The 20,923-nt window shown below is 53.2% G+C and overlaps 1 protein-coding gene across 3 annotated transcripts in view; it reads left to right on the plus strand.

Moving 5' to 3' along the window:
• The window catches only part of LGR6 (leucine rich repeat containing G protein-coupled receptor 6), a 121,994-nt gene extending 101,318 nt beyond the window's left edge, over positions 1-20,676 (plus strand). For all 3 annotated transcript variants that reach the window (XM_058700223.1, XM_058700224.1, XM_058700225.1), the window contains 11 exons: positions 1,031-1,102; positions 1,299-1,370; positions 2,924-2,992; positions 4,249-4,320; positions 5,544-5,609; positions 6,722-6,793; positions 7,179-7,250; positions 8,861-8,986; positions 9,993-10,153; positions 13,735-13,815; positions 16,360-20,676. In XM_058700223.1, the coding sequence (XP_058556206.1) occupies positions 1,031-1,102; positions 1,299-1,370; positions 2,924-2,992; positions 4,249-4,320; positions 5,544-5,609; positions 6,722-6,793; positions 7,179-7,250; positions 8,861-8,986; positions 9,993-10,153; positions 13,735-13,815; positions 16,360-17,615 (2,119 nt within the window). In that variant the 3' untranslated portion in view covers positions 17,616-20,676. The remainder of the gene's footprint in view (positions 1-1,030; positions 1,103-1,298; positions 1,371-2,923; positions 2,993-4,248; positions 4,321-5,543; positions 5,610-6,721; positions 6,794-7,178; positions 7,251-8,860; positions 8,987-9,992; positions 10,154-13,734; positions 13,816-16,359) is intronic.
• The last annotated feature ends 247 nt before the right edge of the window (positions 20,677-20,923 follow it).

Below are 20,923 nucleotides of genomic sequence, written 5' to 3' on the forward strand. Positions count from 1 at the left end.
GGAACAACCAGACCGGTTGGAGGGAAGGGTCTGAATGGGAAACTATTGTAAGTCCCCCTCCACTGCCATTGGGGTCCCAATGAGTATAGATGTGTGTGTGCACGTGCGCATGTGTGTGTGTCTATCTGTCTCTATCTTTCTACATCTATTGAGAGAAAGCTACTTGAGGACAAGGCCTCTGTCCTATGAACTTCTAAACATCTCAAGGCTTAGCTCAGCACTAGACACAAAGGAGGAGTCCAAAATCATATAAGAACAAATTAACAAAGGAATGGAAGGTGGAAATAATAAGGAGAAGGGAAGAAGGAGAGAGAGGGGGTGGACGCCCAGAAGGCATGAGGAGACGCTAGAAGTCTCCAGACAACAAGAAGTTGGCCTGGGGGTGCTGCTCAGCATGGATTATGTGCTTCCCAGTCCAATTTTTATCTTGAGATGATCACCCCGACTAACCAAATGCATAATTCCTAGCTTCCAGAGCCCTGGACACTAGCGGGTGCCTCCCTCCTCACTTCCACACACAGTAGGCCAGTCACTCAACATCCACTGTATCTCCCTGCTCCTGCTGCTGCTGCCTTTCTAGGTTCCTTAGTCTCCAGGCCTGGAGGCCAAGCCAGCCTCCATTCGGGGAGCAGCTCTCATCCCTGGGACCCTCAGAAGCTCTGCTTTTCCCACAGGCCCTCAGCTTCCTCCTTGGGGAACCTGTGGAGTTCCTGCCACAAGCGACTGAGGAGAGGAAGCCTCTCTTGGGATCCAAACTCAGCCTCCTGCTCCCAAGTTCTCCCCCCTTACCACCCCCCTTGCTCTCTGAGGCTCCACGCTTTACTCCCTTCACAATTGTCAGAGAAAAGGTTGGGTGTGTTATCAAATGAAGCAGAGACTTCACAGGCAGGAGGTGAACCTGGAATCTGGACTGATGTCTCTTTGGTCCTGTGGCCTTTCTGGTCAGCTTTCTGGATGCTTCACGGAGTTCTGTGTCGCCCTCTCCATACCTTTCTCCAAGTCCTCACTGACTCATGGTATTGCCTTCCAGGGGGTTCCATAACAACAACATCAAGGCCATCCCAGAAAAGGCCTTCATGGGGAACCCTGTGCTGCAGACCATGTGAGTACTCGTTTCTCCTGTCTCTTGGTGCTGTGTGGTGTTTGGGGGATGGGCTGGGGCGGCAGAACTCTGGGAGGGGGTGCCTTCCCCTGTGTGCTCTTTCCTGGTGCCAAGGGAGGAGAAAGCAGAGATCTGCCTGGGTCCTAGCTCAAAGGGCCAAATAACTAAATTTGGTGTTTGGGTCTTTTTCTTCCAGACACTTTTATGATAACCCAATCCAGTTTGTGGGAAGGTCGGCGTTTCAGTACCTGCCTAAACTGCACACGCTGTAAGTTGGGCCCTAGAGCCTGCCACCGTCTGGACCTCTCCCATTCCTCACTCCTTCCGCTGCCTCCTGCCTCCCATCTGCAACTCTCTCACCCGCAGGGCACAGCACCCCCTGCCAGGCCTGGTCTCCTTCGGGGCTGTGGCCTCTGTTGGGCTCACACCTATTCCCAGCTCTGGCTGCACTTAACAGCCTCCCTTCACCTTCCTGTGCTTCTTCCCAGATCCCAAATGAATGAAGAGAGCCCTTCTCCATAGTCCAGGAGTTTAGTCTGGCCCCTTCAGAATCCTGCTCGGGGCAGCTGTTTCCATAAATACTTGCTCAAGAACCAATGACTGGGAGGGGCGCCTGGGTGGCGCAGTCGGTTAAGCGTCCGACTTCAGCCGGGTCACGATCTCGCGGTCCGTGAGTTCGAGCCCCGCGTCAGGCTCTGGGCCGATGGCTCGGAGCCTGGAGCCTGTTTCCGATTCTGTGTCTCCCTCTCTCTCTGCCCCTCCCCCGTTCATGCTCTGTCTCTCTCTATCCCAAAAATAAAAATAAAAAACGTTGAAAAAAAAATTTTTTAAAAAAAAGAACCAATGACTGGGATAAGGGTCTGGTTCTCCAGTGACCTGGGAGCATGACTCCCTGGGCTCTTTGTGGCACTATCTTCATTGCTTTGGGCCCGAAGGCATTCCCTTGTTTCCTCTCTCCCATTGTGTTAAACCCCAGCCCAAGTTCCACTTCTGCAAAAAAAAGCTTCCACGGATTACATTCCACCTGTGGCATCATAGTAACATAAGGAACATCTCTAAAGCACATACTCCCCTTTCTTGTATATTATCACATTTCACTGTCACCCTAACCCTGTGAGGTGAGTGGTGTTAGTACAGTTTGTAGATGGATCCTGAGGCTCCCAGGCCCTGGTCAGCCTTGAGCTAGAACCCTTGACTCCAGATCCTAGGCTCATTTCTGGACCCTACTGCCTCCTTGTGGTCCTGTTGAGCGCAGACCTGTGTGGGTCCATGTCCTCATGGAGATAGAGGATGGTGGTGATGGAAAAAGCCAACAGTCTAAAACAATTTACGAGAACCAGTGGAGAGGTTGATAAAGCTTTAGCTGATGACACTTTAGGGGAGACTCTAGCTCAGGCTATAATACAAACCCCAGCAGCCAAGGACTTTTTCAGTAGCACCCAAGCAGTAGCCTTTTAAACAGAAGCAGTTCCCATGCTCCTGTCCTGTGTTCTTTCTTTGTTCATTTGTTTTATTTTGTTTTGTTTTGTTTTGTTTTGTTTTGTTTTGCATGCTGGGGCCCTAGTGCCAGGTTGCCTGCTCTGTCTGGGCTACAGTGGGCTGAGCCAACTTAAGGAAATGGTGGTTTAGACCCTGCTGAGCCAAGCTCCCCCCCTACCAGGGCCTGAGTAGCTGGAGTATTTTGAGGTTGGGCAGTGGTGGGGGAAGGATGATGTTTCCCAAAAGGGTAGAGTCTTGAGGGACGGATCAGTGATGGTAGGGAGCCCAGATTATCAGGATGCTCCGACTTCACCCTTCAGACGTTGTTGCTTCTGTTTCCAGATCCCTGAATGGTGCCACGGACATCCAGGAGTTCCCAGATCTCAAAGGCACCACCAGCCTGGAGATCCTGTGAGTGGATACACTTACCTTCTACCTCATCTGTGTCCCTCCTTTGCTCCCAGGAGGTCTTCTGTCTGCCTGTCTCCTGGAAGTCTGTCCAAATTCTTTGCTTGCCCCTTATCTGGCCTGCTTCTGCTGCTGGCTCCAGCCTGGCCCAGAGGTCACCTGGCTCAGCCCCAGGTCACTGCTGCTGGCAAGGCAAGGCCAGGAGCGGCAGGTGGTTTGGGGGTGAGGAGGCTGGTCTTCTCTTTACTATGCTTGCATTTTTCAGGCATGACTTCAGAGTTCCTAACCCCAAGTCATGAGGGTGCTGAGGACCCCGCCACAGGGGGAGAAGGGTTGTGGAAACCCATCTTCTTTGCCTTTCCGAAGCGTGATTCCAACAAGGATTTCTCATATGTTCTATCATTATAGACTGCCGGGTGGGGGAGGGGTGTCAGAGCATAGTAGGCCCTCAATACATTTTAAAAGGATGAATGGAACAATCAAGCAAACACCCAGAGTGGGTGTCAGGAAGCCAACTGTCCTGCCCCACGTCACATGGCTCATTCATGGCATGGCTGGGACAGGAACTCTCCTCTGTGCCTCTATTGTCTTCCCCTAGATTTGCTGGCATCTGGAAAATTTTCCATGAGGGAAGTAATAGGTCCCCAAGAATGACCTCGGCCTTGGGTCTTCCTTGGGACACCCTGTCCCCAGCCAAACCTGCCCCCACAGCCCTCTCCGTCCCAGCCCCTGGTCCTCCCCTTCTTTCCCATCCCATCCCCCTTCCCCAGGGCACAGGGAGCAGGCTCTGTGCGTGGTTCCCATGGCTCCACTAGGGTTGTTTTGTTTGGTCTTTTCCTATCTACTCTGTGCCCATGGCTATCCCCCTTCTCTAAGGAGAGCAGACCAGATTCTAGTTCCTGTCCTACATAGCCAGTGTTGCCGGAGACCATTATGAGACAATGGGTGGGGACACGATGGGTGGGTGGGGAGGGCTGGGCACGCAGGAACTGTCTGCCAAGCAGAGAGCCCCTGGGCTGTGTCCCTCTCTGTCTGTTGCCCACACCTACCCTCCTCCAGTCCCAGGGGAGCCTGGTGCTCAGATGCCAGGCCTGCTGCCTTCTCTCCCTGCAGCCCCACCCCTGCCCTGTGCCTCCTGCCACTTCTCTTTTGTCAGCTCTGTGCTCCCATGTCAGTATCAGGCCCAGAGCTGGAGACGGGTGGCTGGGGGTGGCAGCGCCCTGGGCCTGGTGCCAGCCCTGTCTCTGTTCTCTCTACAGGACCCTGACCCGCGCAGGCATCCGGCTGCTCCCACTGGGGATGTGCCAACAGCTACCCAGGCTCCGAGTCCTGTGAGTGGTTCACGAGCATTCTCCAGTCTTGGCATTGTGCCCTTGTTCCCATGGGCTGGCAAAGGCCCCTCCCGCTCCTGTCCCGCTTGGTTACCTCTCTTCCTGGAGAGTGGGACACATTGGGCTGCTGCTGAGATCCTGCCTGAGAAGCACTGGGCTGTCCTCTCTTGTTCAGGGTAAAAAGACAACGGCCTTTGGAGTCAGACCAGGGTTGGAGGCTTAACTCTGCCACCTACTAGCTGCATGAACTTGGACTCACTCTTTAATGTCTCAGGGCTCCAATTCCTCACCAGCAAAATGTGGATAAATGGGTGAGGGTTGAAAAAAAGTTCATGTACAGCACATAGCACTGGCCATGGTAGGTGCTCAATAAATGGCATTATTTACCTAGTAATAAGAAGAAAATTAGCCCCTTCTGCAGCCACGGAGGTATTTAAGTGGCCTATGAAGTCAAGGGGAGTTTTTCTTTCTCCCCTGAATCCAGCTGGAATCTGAGGCTCGTCCGCACGGACCGTAGCCCACAGCCGAAGATGGGGAGACTGACAGATGACACTCTGCACGCGAACAGAGCTAGACTGGGTGGAGACATGGGCTCCAGACCCAGCCTTGCCACTGACTGGCAGTGTGTCCTTGGCAGGCTCTGTCCCCTCTCTGTGCCTCAGTGTCCTCATCTGTTAGATGAAGGGGTTGGGCGCCAGATGACCCCTAAGGACCCTAGCCTGTCCTCCCTGTGAACTCTGCACGGGGACGACGGGTGATGTTCACACAGATTGGCGTTGGCCAGCTTGCTCAGTAATGCTCGATATGTTCCGTGCGTTCAGTCTCCGAAAACCCTCACCCTCTGCTCCTTTTCTCGTCTCCATGCCCCTCTCACTTCCTGTGCCCTTTCCCCCAGGACCCTCCCAGGGTCCCTCAGACCTTCATATAGAAGGTCCCCTGAGGGACCTTCATATAGGTCCCTCAGGCCTTCATATAGACCACATATAGGGTCCCTCAGGCCCTGTTAGAAAAATGCCACATCATCCCCATCCAGGCCCTGCAGCGAGGAACCAGACTCAGCAGGGGGAAGGGGCGAGAAGTCCAATTGCCTTGAGGTGTGTCGACAGCCAAGTCCCTGCAGGGTCCTCCCAGCCCTCGGCTGCCTGACAGGAAAGCCCGTCCTGGCCAGAGCCTCTTCTCCTGGCCCCCAGTTCACCCTAACCTGGTCCTTCTCTCTTCCCCAGGGAATTGTCTCATAATCAAATCGAGGAGCTGCCCAGCCTACATAGGTGTCAGAAGCTGGAGGAAATGTGAGTGGGGGCCGGGGGAGGGCAGGGGTGACGGCAGGCAAGCCCAACTCTGGGCAAGTCTGAGGGAAGGGAGTCAGAGAGTCTGAACTTTCTCCCTTCTCTGAGCTTGTTGAACTCGGAGGTTCGGGCTGGGAGCTCAGCAGAGGCCTGGGCGAGGCCCCTAGGGACCACAGAGCTGACACCCAAGCAGAGTCTCAAGGTGGCTCATTGGGGGTCACTAATAACAATGAAAGGCAGTAGTGATTAGGGCCAGTGGAGGGACACGGTCATATCAGGGCTAGGAGGCTGGACAAGGGAAGGCCTCAGAAGACTGAGAGCATGCTCTCTCATTTTCCAAACCCCCTTAAACACACACACACACACACACACACACACACACACACACACACACACACGTGTATGTATGCACCTGCACACTAATACACTGGAGAAGAAACCTAGGATTCAAATTTGACAAGGAAAAAAATCACTTAAAAAATGCTCTAAGCTCTAAGCTTCTGGTTTGGTTTTGTTTTGTTTTGTTTTGTTTTGTCCTTCAGTGTCTGCTTTTTCAAGCTAGCAGGGTCTCTCTTGTCTCCTGTGTCTGTCCCCTGTCTTGAGGCAGGGCAACACCTTTTGGGACCAAGGCAGAATGGGGTCTGAGGGTCTGTCCTGTTTGTCTATATGCCAGAGGAAAGAGGGTCTGCAGCATTGCTGAGGCCCAGGGTCTATCTGCCATTCAGACAACCAGTCCACTGAGCTCTGCTCCGCAGCTTAGGCCAGTCGTCGGGTCATCCAAGGGTGGGGCAGAGCTCCGCTGCTGGGCTAAGGTCTGGAGAACCCAGGGGTGAGGTTGGCTGGGCTGGGAGCCAGCCCCGGTGGGAACCCTGGAAACTGACTCCCTTTTGGGCCACAGGGATGGTTTTGTGGCTTTGTCTCCTGACCCACTTACCCAAGGCAACCGGATCCCCTTGTGCTCCCTTTAATTCTGGTGACTTCCGCGGGCCGGGTCCTTTCTTCGCATGCCAGGAGAAGTGGGGGGCTCTCCCTTCTTCCTCCTAGTGCATGGGGGGTGTGGAACTGAGCCAGGATCCGAGCCTATTGGCTCATCTAGTCTCTTCTTGCTGCCCCAGTGGCCTTCAGCACAACCGCATCTGGGAAATTGGAGCTGACACCTTCAGCCAGCTGAGCTCCCTGAGAGCCCTGTGAGTATCCTGCCACAGCCAGGGGTGGGATCCTCTCCCAGGCACGCTCCGTACCCATAGCATACATGGCAATGACATGCCCACAGCTTCCCTGCCCCCAGCACACACACAAGAAGAGAGGTGCCTCCCGGTACGGATGGCTTCTGAAGCCACTTCTCCAGCTGGTACCCAGGGGGGTGATGAGACTCTGAAGCCAAGCGGCCAAATCCCTCTTCCTGTGGCCACAGCCAGGTTGGGAGCCGGGCGGCAGGTACCTTCCCCACGAGGGTGAGGGTTCTGCTACCGGGGGCAGCTCAGGTGGGGAGTGAGTGAAGAACTCAGGATGGGCAACAGAGAGTCCTCCAAGTGTCACTGGTCCCCCCGTTTACACCCTCTCTGCTCACAGGGACCTGAGCTGGAATGCCATCCGGTCCATCCACCCTGAGGCCTTCGTGACGCTGCGTTCTCTAGTCAAGCTGTAAGTGCCCACTGCCCTCTCCTCCCGGATGGTGGAGACCAATCAGGACTGTGGGCTGGCCAGCGGGGGCAGGAGGGGCCACCCCAGAGCGGGGACATGCATGAATGTCTGACCACACATCCCGGGGAGGGGGCCTCCAGCCTAATCAATCATTCTGACAGTCCGTTTGACAGACTGTGGGGCCCGATAAACAGAGAGCCTGCCTCCTACAAGCTCTGGAACATCGTCTGCTAATGTTCTGCAACATTTTGGCAGCCTCAGCCCTCCCGGTGCCCCCTTGTCCCGGCCCTTCCCCCAGCCTCTACATGTCCCAGTAAAAAGGATGTACGAGCCTGAAACTCCTTTACAGCCTGGGACGGTGGCAGCAGATGTGGGAGCCGGGGTCTCCACTCAGCAGTCCCCTACATGAGCATTAACTCTAGAGGGCTGCCATTCCGCGGGGTGGCGGAGGACCCCACGATCATAGCGTGCTGGCTGCGTGGTCGCTATGTCAGGGCTGGAGAGGACCTCTGATGGGGCTGTCACACACTGTGGTGCGGGCTGTGTACTGCACAAGGGCTCCCACCCAGTGGGGAGCCAACTGCCTGCTTGCTTGTCCTAAAGTTGTTTCCACCCCAATGGGACTCTTTTCTGATTAACACCCAGAGTCCTTCTGGGCTAGCTCCAGCCCTGGCCTCAGAGATCATCCAGCCCAACCCCTCACTTCACGTCTCCAGGCCCAGGGGGAGAAGCTCGCTCGAAGCAAAGGCCGGAATGAAAGCCTCCCAGGAGGCTCACCGTGCCCCTCCTGTCTGCCACTCTCTGGGCTCTGGGCCGGAGCCTGGCAAAACTCGCACCTCGGTCTTCCCTCTCCTGTTTGCTCTACTCCGGCCAGATAGGTAGGGTGGATATTTTTATCCCTTTGAAGGATGAGGACATTGGAACGCAGGCAGATTTGTGACTCCCCTTGGTTATGCAGGGAGTCGGTGACAGCTCCAGGTTTCCTGCCTTCCAGTCCAGGCTGTTTCCACGACGTACAGTCTGTGGTCCTGGTGTTTGGTTTGGAGCCCTGGCTCCTGTGATGTGTCTCCAGTGGATAGAACATGCATGTCCTCATCCCTGGCTACGGAGCCGGGCCTGCAAAACAGAACGGATGACCGAATCCCTGAATGTAGCCAGAGGCCAGCTCTGCCCACCCCCAGCTCTGGCCTCTTACGTCATCAGAAAAGCAGGGGTATGGGGACAGGCACCTATAGGCAGATGCCCTAGTGGGGTGGACAGGGACCCTTGGATGGGACTGGGACCTGGGCATAGGAGCTGTGGTTAAGGGGCTCTCTCACGAATTGGGATGGCTTGACGTCACCTTGGAGGAGTCCCTGGTATAGAGTTGGCCCCCAATATTTGATGAATGAATGAATGAGTGATGAATGAGTTATGGATGGTGCCTCTAGCCACCCTTGACCATCCTCCTCCCCCAGCTTGTTATGCTTTCGTCTCTCTATGCTGATTTCCTGTCCTTTGCTCCTCTCCTCTTGCTTCCATCCCAGGCACACTGGCCACACCCTCAGCACAGCCCTGCCCCTTCAACAATCCCACTGACTGCCAATAACCCTGACCATCCACTGTCCTAGGGACCTGACAGACAACCAGCTGACCACACTGCCCCTGGCTGGCCTTGGGGGCTTGATGCATCTGAAGCTCAAAGGGAACCTGGCTCTGTCTCAGGCCTTCTCCAAGGACAGTTTCCCAAACCTGAGGTGAGGGCCTCGCTTTCCCCCACACCTAGACAGGTTTGTCCCAGAGCAGCTGGAGAGGCCATGGAGGGACAGGGAGAAAGCCACAGGGCTTCACCTCAAGAAAAAACTGATGGCCCAAAGGCTTAGGGTTTGGCCACTACTGAATGGGAAGGGCTTGCTCGTGCCTCCCCTCCCTCCTCATCTCGTTCATAGCGTTTCTTTCTGTCCCAAGTACCAGCCCGGGGGGACCCTGAGATCTCCTGTGAGGACAGAAGATGATGTGAAGGCCCCTGGACCTCCTCGCTCCTTGCCCCATTCAGTGCACCCAGACTGCCCGTCTTCACCTGGGCGGCATCTGGGCCCCTGCAGTCAGGGCAGAGCCCAGGGCACTGATCACTGGAAAATAAGCCGCCCAGCCCGTCCCTCGCGCTAATGACATCCAGGCCTTCTGCTTGCAGCAGCAGCACACAGCCTGTGTGGCCCAAGCCCCATCTGCTGCAAGCTAACGACATGCCTGGAGGCATCTGCCCTCACCCTCAGAGGGCACCAGATTCAGCTCTGATGTACCCAGGGGTAGGGGCGGGGGGATAGGGCGTGGGTGTTACTGAGGGCAAGGGTAAGAAAGAGTCACGAGGAGAATCCCTGTCTCCTTAAATATAAAAGAAGAGTTGCTGGCTGGGAGGGAGGGGAGCAGAGCACCGGAGTGCTGTGTGGCCTTGGGGAAACTGCTCCCCACTCTGAGCCTGCTGAGGGGACTCCATAAACAGTGGGCAGAAAGTAAATCTTCCCATCTCAATTCCCAACATGAGTGAGGAAAAGATTAGACTATGCTCAGAGCACTTCAGAGGCAGGATCCAGGCTGTAAGACCCTTACAAAGAAAGCCCAGGGGGCTGACTGCACTGTCAGGGCGCTTTGGGGTTGAAAGGCAGGCACCAAGTGCCAGGCACCAAGTGCCTGGTCCCAGGGTTGATGGCCGAAACGTTGCTTAGGCAGCCCGTTTTACTCCTGTCTCCCCTGAACCCCCAGGATCCTGGAGGTGCCCTATGCCTACCAGTGCTGTGCCTATGGTGTCTGTGCCAGCTTCTTCAAGGCCTCTGGGCAGTGGGAGGCTGAGGACTTTCACCTTGATGAGGAGGAGCCTCCAAAGAGGCCCCTGGGCCTTCTTGCCGGACATGCTGAGAACCAATGTGAGTGATGGAGGCCCTGGGCAGGGCAGGTGGGTGGCTGTGGAGAGGAAGTTAGGGAGGAGGCTTGGGGGACCCTGGGAGGGGTTCTGGCAGGGGCTGCAGAGGGAAACCCCAAGGGTGACCTGGGAGGTGCCTCTGCTTGCACCTTGTCTCTCTAAGGACATAGCCCAGAAGTGGTTGGGGAGAAAATAACGACGGCGACAACGACGGTAGAAATGTTTCTATATTTGTCAAGTCCTTTGCGGATCACAAGATGCTTCCCAAACTGTATCTTATATAACACCCCTGCCCTGGTGGCTCACGTGTTTCTTCTCCAGGGCTGCCTCCTCGCCACCTGGGCCCTTCAACGTCAGGGCATTCTCAGAGAAGACATCCACTTTCTAATCAACCTGAGCCAGGCAGGATTGAATTAAATTAATTAGATGAAATCTGCTTAAAAAAAAAAAAAAGAAAAGTCCCCTCGCTATATGTGCTAGAGCCAAAAGGAACAGCATGGGGGTTATCACTGTTCAAGTTGTCCTGCCCTTTAGAGGCCACTGGTTGCAAGAGGACCTTGCTGAGAAGGGCCATCTTGGGCCACATCGGTCTGTTTCTGGAAGAGTTGGGGTAAAAGGAAAGAAGGGTGGAGGTAGGCAGCGAAGGGGATTCAGGGATGGTCTGCCAGCTGGTGTCTCAGATAAAGGGCAGAGAGGAAGGCTTCCATTTCCCCCTCACCTTCACCCCATGTGACAGAACACAGGTAGAATTAGGAGGAAGCAAAAAAGGGCCCCTGATATTTAGATTTCTTTCAGTCTCTAGCCCCCTTTGCACAATATACCCATGGAGAATCTAAACAGAAAAACCAGATCTAAACATGTAAGGAAAACATCTTATGGTGGTGTAGACAGACATGGGTTCTAAGCCCGACTACACCATTTACCAGTTGAGTTGCCTTGGACAAGCCGTTCACCCTTCCTGAGCCTTGGGTTTTTTTGTTGTTTTTCTTTTATCTGTGCAATGAGAACAATATTACATATCTCATAGGCTATAGAGGGCAGAGTATGTTCACTGCTGCTGTTACCAGTGGAACTGGGTGCCTCCTGGTGTGTGTGTGTGGAGGGAAGGTGTATTGTGTAGTCCAGGACGCAGCTTATGGAGGCCAGTGTTGGGCAAGCAGCTAGGGGGTCTCTGGGGTCTCCCTCCTGGTGTACAAGCCCGTCCCGGGGGAGGGTGTGAGGACCCCAGGAGGAGCCCAGCAGCCGGGCTGGCTCTGGGCCTGCAGACAGCTGTCCCCAGGGGACATTCCCGGATGTCTGTCTGCGGTACACTCCCTCAGGGGGCTGGAAGGAGGAATGGAAACTTTCCTTCCTCAAGGTGAAACTTTCCACCAGGCTTAGGTCTTGGAGAGCCACAGGGCGTCAGAATCGTGGGCTGCCTGCCGCCGGTAATGGGAGCTAGGGCAGGGCCCCCCACTTCCTGTGGGAGCTAATAAGCCTTGAGGAGGAAAGCCAGGAGCTGCGCTGCAGCCAGATTTGATTTCCTCCTCGTTTGAAGAGTGGTTACTTAACACCTTGGCTGTGACTTTCCCAGCCTCAGACGGAGGCCACGGGCCTCACCCCTTACATTTCATTCATGCATTCTGATTTCAAAGAATTGCTGAGCTCCATTCTGGAGAGCAGGGGTGGGCAGGGAATGAAAGGTGGAGAGGAGAGGAAATGCCAGGACCCTGTGGGCACACCTCGGCCCCCTGCCCGCCCTGTTGTTGTCCGGGCCAAGAGCAGCTCCACAGAACCTTTCTGCCTCCTGGGAAAATGCCCAGCTGAAGGTGTTTACCCTTTAAGTGGGGGAGGAAGGAAACGAACCACACGAGTCAGAGATGGGGACGAGCATGACACAGAGTCACCTCTCCATTACTTGTGTGATGGAGGAAGAGCCCACAGGCCACTGTCTCTGAAACCCAAGTAAATGTGCAGGCATCCCTTTCAAGAGAAGCAATTCTCTCACACCCCTTAGGGCCTCAGACACTTTTCCCAGTCTCAGCAGAGACACTAAAGGCTTATTCTTTAAAAGGTCTTTTGATGCTGAATTATCACCACAAACAAGAGTTTTGTTTTTGTTAAGTTAGAAGAGGTTTAAGATTATCATTTCAAAATTCTTGAAGAATTTATGGACCCCCAAGGTATCTCTAACACCCCTGCAGTTCACAGCCTCTGGTTTAAGAAACCTTATAATAGTGAATAAGAGGTGGGAAAAAATCCCATTTTGATTCAGACAAGTTACAGAGTTTCTTTAACAATGGATTTATCTTTCTAATCCTATTTTCTCCGGCTAATGGGATTGCAGAGGCTACGCTTAGAATCGGAAAGATCGGTAAAGATGCTCTAGTCTGGCCTCTAACTCAGCATAGAATTGCCCTTTCTCCCATCAGGGACTTTCTGCTTCCTTCGGTATCTCCAGCGACAAATTATGCCCAGCTCCTGCATCTGTAAAGCTCCCCCGACCATCTCCTCCAGCCCACCCAGATCAGTTCCTCGCCAGGGAAAGCCTAACAGTTAAATATCTGGGCTCCGTAGTCAGACAAACCTGGGTTTGAAATTCGCCCTATCGCTTGCTGGCTGGGAGACCTGGGGCAAGCCACTGACCTTCGATGAGCCTCAGTTTCCTCGTCTATCGAATGGTGTCAAAGGACACCTGCTTTGTGCGGCTGCCACGAAGGTTGATGAGACCACGCAGATGAGGACTCGCTGGGCATAGTCTGGCACAGAGAAAGAGCTCAGGGACTCTTGGCCCTTTGTGTTAAATAAACCTATTAGTTGACACAGTATGCTTTGTCAGGACAGCTTGATTCTCTTCTGTCTCCATAAGCCCCTTGAGGGCAGGACCGTGTTTTATTCATCCCTGAGCTCCCCTGCACTTGCCCAATGCCCAGCAGGTGGCAGACATTGCATTCAGCACACGTGGACCTCAGTCCCACCTCTTTGTCGGGTCAACTCTAAGCGTGGGAGCTTATTTGTGTCAGTAAGAACTGAAACTTCTCCATCTGAATTGTTAGTTTGCCTCCTTCTATGACCCATCCTGATTCCGACGTGCTCTGCATGCAGGAGTACAGTGCCTTTATGCCTAACGGGGACTTCAGCTCTTCGAGGACAGCCATTGTATCCGTACCTACTCTTGCCTTTCCTAAGTTAATCCCCCCATGGCTTTGACTGCTTTTCAAGCAAATAAATAGCTTCCGCTCACTCACTATCCCTGGTTCACCTCCTCTGAACACTGACCAGCTCCCTACTCTAAGCAGCACGTACGGACTAGGCTGCCTGGAGGAGACACGAGCGTGCTGAGTTATAGGACGAGGTCAGCAAGGCCCAGCTGAAACATTTGCTGTAAAGGACCGACCATGCAGATAATCCACGGGTGCATAATAGGGAGCTGACGGAATGTTTATACCTAAGAGTAGAACAGATGTGCCGGGCTGCTGGGGTGAGCCGTGCTGGGCAGAGTGAGTTGGAGATGACAGCTGAAAGGGGTGGGCATTTGGAGAAAGGTGGAGCTTGACTGTCACCAAGACCGGGGCCCCCATGCCACTTTCTGGCCTCACCTCTCAGATGATCTGGATCTGGACGAGCTGCAGCTGGAAATGGAGGACACAAAGCCACACCCCAGCGTCCAGTGTAGCCCCGTTCCAGGTGAGATGAGCGCCTCGGTGTGGGGTCGGGGGCAGGGCTGAGGAAGGAGCACCCAACTATTTGATGAGAGAGAGGCCGGTTCAGCCTGGCGTGTTTGTAGCCATGCTTCAGGCAGCTTCTCTGCCTAAGAACCAACATTCTGTGGGGAGGACCGCCACTTCTGGTGACTCCTGGGGAAGGAGCTGGCGTTCTTCCCTTGGGTGTCTGTCTGGAGCAGCACTGGGGGGGGGGGGGGGGAGGGAAGGGAGGGGTGGCTGTGGGGAGAGGGGAGTCAAAGAAGCCTTCACAAATCAGCTAATCAGAAGCTAACCAGGAGACCAGAGTGCCTGGGTGGCTCAAGTCGGTTAAGTGTCCGACTTCGGCTCAGGTCATGGTCTTGCTGTCTGTGAGTTCGAGCCCCACGTCGGGCTCTTTGCCGACAGCTCAGAGTTCGGAGCCTGCTTCGGATTCTGTGTCTCCCTCTCTCTCTGCCCCTCCCCTGCTCGCACTCTCTCTCTCTCAAAAGTAAATAAACATTTTAAAAAATTAAAAAAAAAATTAACCAGGAGAAAATTTCTCTCATTGAAGAGAGAAGCAGGAAAGACTGTCTTTTTTACCGCACTGTTCAGGGTAGAGTGTGGCACTGTTTTTGCACACTCCTAGAGCCAGATGGAACTCTGAAAGGTCCCCTTCTCCATCTCTCTCTGCTCATTCCCAGGAAGATTGCAGTCTCTCTTTCATAAAACTCCCCAGGGTGAAAAAACTCCACAGTACCTCTGGATAACTCCTTACAGGATTGTCCAAACCTTACAGCTGAGAAAGCCTCCTAGAGTCTAACCTGAATCCATCTTGCTGTGAAGAAAGAAAGAGAATTCTCTTTCTCTTCGATGCAATGCAACCTAACATGTTTAGAGCAAAGAAGTCCCTTCCCTTGGGTATAAAATGCTAACAGGCTACCCCACCCCTCCCACCGTAGTCCATTGCTTAAGTCAGGGCAGGAGCTGTTCAGAATGAACAGAAAGCAATAAACAATGTGCTTCTCCATTTCGCCTCACCTCCATTTCCCAGTTTTGCATCTCTTTGGTTTGCGCCCCTTGGCCTTCGCTCCTTGTTCTAAGCCAAAATAGTGTTTGCTGACTGCCAACACCTGCTTGTAGCACTTAGTGGCTACAGCGCGCCCTCTAGTGCCAGCCCAGAGCAAGACCACTAACAGTCTGGAGGAAACAGGTGGTGTTTTTCTCCTGACTTGGAAACCCACATGCTTCACACTGCCACAGAAATTTCACTTGTGAAAACCAATAATCAGCAGCGATGAAGTAAAAGAGGAAGTTCCAGAAGTCAAAGCCCAACTTGAACTTGCTTTTAGAATAGCTCATATAAATGGTCAAATAAATTATGGTACATCCATATGGAAAAGTATTTATTACGCAGCCACTGAAAACATGTTTTGGAGGAAGATAAAGGTATGGGAAAGTCTGCATAATAAATTGTAACTGAAAAAGAGAATTAAAAACTATATACAGAAAGTCCCAATTTAGCTTAAAAACTTATCTGTATGCATGTATTTTTTTAATAGGAGACCTACCACAATGATGAGTTCTTTCTGAGAGGTGGGATGATAAGCAGTTTTAATTTTTCTGTGTTATAGTCTCCAAATTTTCTACAATCACCATCTATTATATAGTAATTGGGGGAAAAATATGTTTAAAAAATGGTTCCCACAAAAGCCTCTCAAATCCCCAAGCGACTAGAAATACATTGCAGAACAGGAGTCTGAAGTCAAAAGAATGAAGACATAATATGTCCAAAGTTACGGGGTGACTTAAGGACAGAACCTGAGGAGAGAGGTGGAAAACACCAGGATCTCACCCATTTGTGCAAAACCAGGTTGGAAAAACCCAGAGGCATCTGCATTTTAATTTACTTATTATGCTTTTCTTCCCAAATACTGATGGACTCTGTGAGTATTAAATGTGGTCTGTGTCCCCATCACAGAGCGAGGGAGAGCCAGCTCGGTACAATACCTGATCAGGGCTCATCCACGGTGGGGTCCCTAGTGGATCACTGGGCACTGACTGGGCGAAGCAGAGCCTTGGGACACAGACTGGTCACTCTCTGGGCAGCCCCTCCCATCTCTGTGCCTCTACCCCAGCCATATCCCCAGTTCTGATGCCCTCTCCACTCCTTTATCCCACCTCTCCCCCTCCTTTCTTCTAAATGCTGCTGCTTTGGAAAGACTGCTTTGCTGAACATTTCCTCAATGCCTGGGGTTGCACTGTACCCATTTGTACTTTGTGCACAAATCTGTTCATTATGTGTTTCTATTTTCTACGTGTATTGCGTGAGTGTCCACTCCATCGGCAGTTCCTTGGAAGAAGGGCTGTGTACGTCCCCACTGTTCCTCCCCCCAACCCCACCTGAGAGTTCTCAGAGATCCTGTCAGCCTCCGTCAGACCGGGAGTTCTCGGAGGATGGAGGCTGCATCAGCCTCCCTGGCCTCATCCCCAGGACCCTGTGTCAAGCAGCCTCTGACCCAGGGGTAATGTCTGGTCCTCTCTCCCACAGGCCCCTTCAAGCCCTGCGAGCACCTCTTTGAGAGCTGGGGCATCCGCCTGGCTGTGTGGGCCATCGTGCTGCTCTCCGTGCTCTGTAACGGGCTGGTGCTGCTGAGTGTGTTTGCCGGTGGCCCTGGCCCCCTGCCCCCGGTCAAGTTTGTCGTAGGCGCGATTGCAGGTGCCAACGCCTTGACTGGCATTTCCTGTGGCCTCCTAGCCTCAGTCGACGCCCTGACCTTTGGCCAGTTCGCCCAGTACGGAGCCCGCTGGGAGATGGGACTGGGCTGCCAGGCCACAGGCTTCCTGGCAGTACTCGGGTCCGAGGCCTCCGTGCTGCTGCTCACCCTGGCCGCCGTGCAGTGCAGCGTCTCCGTCTCCTGCGTCCGAGCCTACGGGAAGGCGCCCTCCCTGAGCAGTGTTCGAGCAGGGGCCCTGGGCTGCCTGATGCTGGCCGGGCTGGCCGCGGCCCTGCCCCTCGTCTCAGTGGGAGAATACGGGGCCTCCCCGCTTTGCCTGCCCTACGCCCCGCCCGAGGGCCAGCCGGCTGCCCTGGGCTTTGCCGTGGCCTTGGTGATGATGAACTCCTTCTGCTTCCTGGTAGTGGCCGGTGCCTACATCAAACTCTACTGTGACCTGCCGAGGGGCGACTTCGAGGCTGTGTGGGACTGCGCCATGGTGAGACACGTGGCCTGGCTCATCTTCGCAGATGGGCTCCTCTACTGCCCTGTGGCCTTCCTCAGCTTTGCCTCCATGCTGGGCCTCTTCCCCGTCACCCCTGAGGCCGTCAAGTCTGTCCTACTTGTGGTACTACCCCTGCCGGCCTGCCTCAACCCACTGCTCTACCTACTCTTCAACCCCCACTTCCGGGATGACCTGTGGCGGCTCTGGCCCTGCACGGGGACCTCAGGGCCCCTAGCCTACACTGCTGCCAGCGAGCTGGAGAAGAGCTCCTGCGATTCTACCCAGGCCCTGGTGGCCTTCTCTGATGTGGATCTCATTCTGGAAACTTCTGAGGCTGGGCGGCCCCCTGGGCTGGAGACCTATGGCTTCCCCTCGGTAACCCTCATCTCCTGTCAGCAGCCGGGGGACCCTAGGTTGGAGGGCAGCCATTTTGTAGAGCCAGAAGGAACCCGCTTGGGGAACCCACAACCCTCCATGGATGGAGAACTGCTGCTAAGGGCAGAGGGAGCCATGTCAGCAGGCGGGGGCTTGTCAGTGGGCAGGGCCTTCCAGCCCTCTGCCTCGGCCTTCGCCTCACACTTATAAATGTCCCTCCTCACCCTTCTCTTCCCATATGTTCCCTTCCCTCTCGTCCCACTCCATGAATGATGGCTGCTTGTAAAATAAATTCAACCAAAACTCAACAGTGTGATCCACAGCAGGGACTGGGCCATGGCTTCCATTGGTCTCTCTCCCGTGGCCACCACCAGTGTGTGTTTCTTGGCTTGGTTTCCCCTTGGCCTTCCTCTAGGCCTCTTCCCTGTCATGTCTGAAGCTGTGGACCAGAGATCGGGAAATTTCTCTGCCTAAGGAAAATGAGTGACTGGGGTAGAGGGCTGAGCAGGTCAAGGATCAGGGTACAATGGGGCAGGGGGACTTCACAGAGAAAGACCTATTGGGGAACTGCCAAAGGGCACTTGAGCATCTACCCTGTGACTCATGGACTACATACAAAATGTGTTCTGTGTCCTGTTAATCTTGAGCTATGCCATGCAAAAAGACTCTCTGTCAAAAGAAGTTTTAGAAGATACTACACAATTTGTCCTTTCTTGGAGAGTCACAGTACATATTAGTATAGTAAAGGCTATGAGAATTCCTACAGCAGTAAAATCCGTTGAACTTTGTTTAACCCAGTTCCCCCAGATTATTTGACAACAGGTGTTTGTTTGGTTGTTGGTTTTGAGGGATATCTATTAACATCTCACAGAATTTAACACTGCTGTCCCCCAGGGCCCTCATCTCTATACCACCTAGTGCTACTCAGTGACATCACAAGATGCCACAAGTCCTAGAAAACCCCGATCCTGGGAGTTTCATCTGGGGTAAAGTTGGTGATTCCATCAACCCGAGAAGATTCTCCACACTCTCTACCTTACCATCCCTCTTGCCCTTGGAAAGATGGTGAAGAGGCTGCCTTTGTGGTTCTAACCTCTACCCCCCGGAAATGCAGCAGGGAGAAAGGGATCCCACATTGGCTCCCACCTCCTTCCTAAGCCCAACCACCAATGAAACTTCTGCCCTCAGTAAAAGAGAGGGTTCCTGGATCCTGGCAGGGTATACACGGGGAAGTCCATGGCTGTCTGGCTTCCTCCTGGCTCTAAGTTGCCTTCCTGTGGTTCTCCACCATATGACCCTTGCCAACTCCTGCCACAAGCCTAGTTTTTTCTTTGCATCCTAGGTCCTGCCTTCTCTGTGGGACGGGGGGGGGGGGGGGGGTGTCCCTGGCCAGCAAACTGGAGGGATATTTGCATTGTATGTACTGTTCAGTAGGAAGCATTATAGGAATCTGGGATTCCCGGGTGCCCTGAATAGGCCTGACCCTTCCATCTCCAGTCATAACCTTCCTGCCTTATGGTTCACCAAGTGCCTCTGAGCATTCCAGAGTGCTCTCCGCCCCAAACATACACACATTCAATCTCAGGAGGAGGAGGTGAGAGCTAGGACATTCTCGAAGACATAAAAAGGGAATCCAAGACTCAGAAAAGGGGCTCTACTATTAAGACAACTCTGAGAAGGTCCTTGACAGCCTGCAGTTTAGCTTCTGTTTTCTCTCTCTGCTGCCCTCAGGGCCCAGGGGAAATTCTGACATGAGTCAGCAAGGCTGACCAGGCTGGGGTAGAGGGATGAGGCAGAGACGACGAGTGGAACTTGGCATATTTCTAAATCTCATTTGACCCGCTAAGTTGCCTGGACTCTCACAGGCTCTGAAGCTAAATGTGCCGAATTTGTAATCATAGAAGGACCTTAGGGTCCTAGCACAAGGTTGACCTCAGAGTAGGCACTCACTAGATGAGGTGAATTCATTTATCAATTGGTTGAGAACCCCTGGTCTCCCTTTCTCAGGGCTAATCAAGACCCTCTCATGGAAGGAGTTTGCCCTGCTTTGGGTACTGGGAGTTGGTGACTATTATGGGGAAAGGAGTTCTCTGAGATGCCCCAGGGATGACAGAGTTGGTATGATTTCGGGGAGCTTTGACTTCTAGGAAGTCACCCAATCCCCTCCTCACAGCTACCCCCAACTCCACGTGATCATTTTCCACCTTGGAGTCAGGGAGCCAGTGTTGAGTGGAGCGTGGAATGAAGTGGCCATGTGTTAGAGGTTTAGGAGTGATGGAACAGTTCCCTACAGGTGGCCTCTTCTGTGAAAAGTGTGTTTTGGCTGCAAGCTCTAGGTGGTACCGCTGTATCTTATCATTTACCCCTAAAGATCTGGGCATTTGCCAAGTCTGGCCTTTCTGGACAGAGGAGAGGTATAGGGGAAGGGAGTGGAGGTGTTTGCCATGAACGATTTCCATTAATCAAAAAGCCTAGTAGATGTTGTACATTTACCCAAAATAAGGTGGTAGTTTCTTTGTTTCTGACTGGCTTTCTAGCAAGTCAGTATATTACTCTTTTGGTTATCCCCATTATAATCAGTAGATTATCCATGTCTTTGATGAAACACAAAATCAAAAACCAAATAGTTCGCGGCATGTGAAATCTTCCAAAATGGTGTCCACGGGGACGAATCCATCCAAAGGGCTGTGATGGCAGAAATGTTGGGAACTGCTGACCTGGTACGTGCTGCCCAGGCCTCTATGTGTTGTGCCCTGGCAAACAGTGCCAACCACAATCTCCCCTCAGACCAACTTGTGGAAGAGAAAGTTCTATAGTGGACCATTGGTTTGTCAAGCACCTCAGTACCCACCAAGAGGAAAACTCTTTAACTCAGTGCTGAGATTTGAAGACTATGGATGAACAGAGCCTCTAGCTGGGCCTTTTCTTTTCCTCCCTCTCCCCACTTCTTACTCCCCAAACTCCTTCCCAACTTTCCTTTTCCAGAAAGAATAAAAGGCTTAAGGATTAGGGAGGAGAAGGAGGAGGAGCTGCCAAGAATGAGTAGGCCGGGATAAGTGAGGATGATGGAAAGTAGCTAGAATCCTTGATCCTTTCTGGCACCATCTCCTCTAACTACCTCTGCTCTGGTGTAGCAAGTTCTCATACCCACCTTATCCCCTATATCACTTCTGGGTTCCAGGCCCATGCCCTCTCCAGCTGTGGGAAGTGTAAGAATTGTCAAGATGTAAATATTTGGATTCTTCTGTATAATAAAGCACCAGTGAAGTATCATGTGTGTCCCTCAACTCTTTTCTGCTGCTGCTGCTGGTGGCTCTGCGGGGTGCAGCCAGAGGTGGGGCTGCATTCCTCGAGAGAGGAATGATCAGAGTGGCAAGGCTCTTCCTCAATCCGTCCCGAGTTCTGGGGCATCTGGAGCACAGCCAAGGAGGCTCAGGTTTGAAGTTTAGAGGGCTCACGATCAGTTTGGCTCCCCATGCTGAAGCGCCCTTTGTGTGCTGGGCACTGGGTTAAGTAGA

The sequence above is a fragment of the Neofelis nebulosa genome, chromosome 15 (assembly GCF_028018385.1).
Source record: "Neofelis nebulosa isolate mNeoNeb1 chromosome 15, mNeoNeb1.pri, whole genome shotgun sequence".
In the NCBI taxonomy this organism is placed as follows: domain Eukaryota; kingdom Metazoa; phylum Chordata; class Mammalia; order Carnivora; family Felidae; genus Neofelis; species Neofelis nebulosa.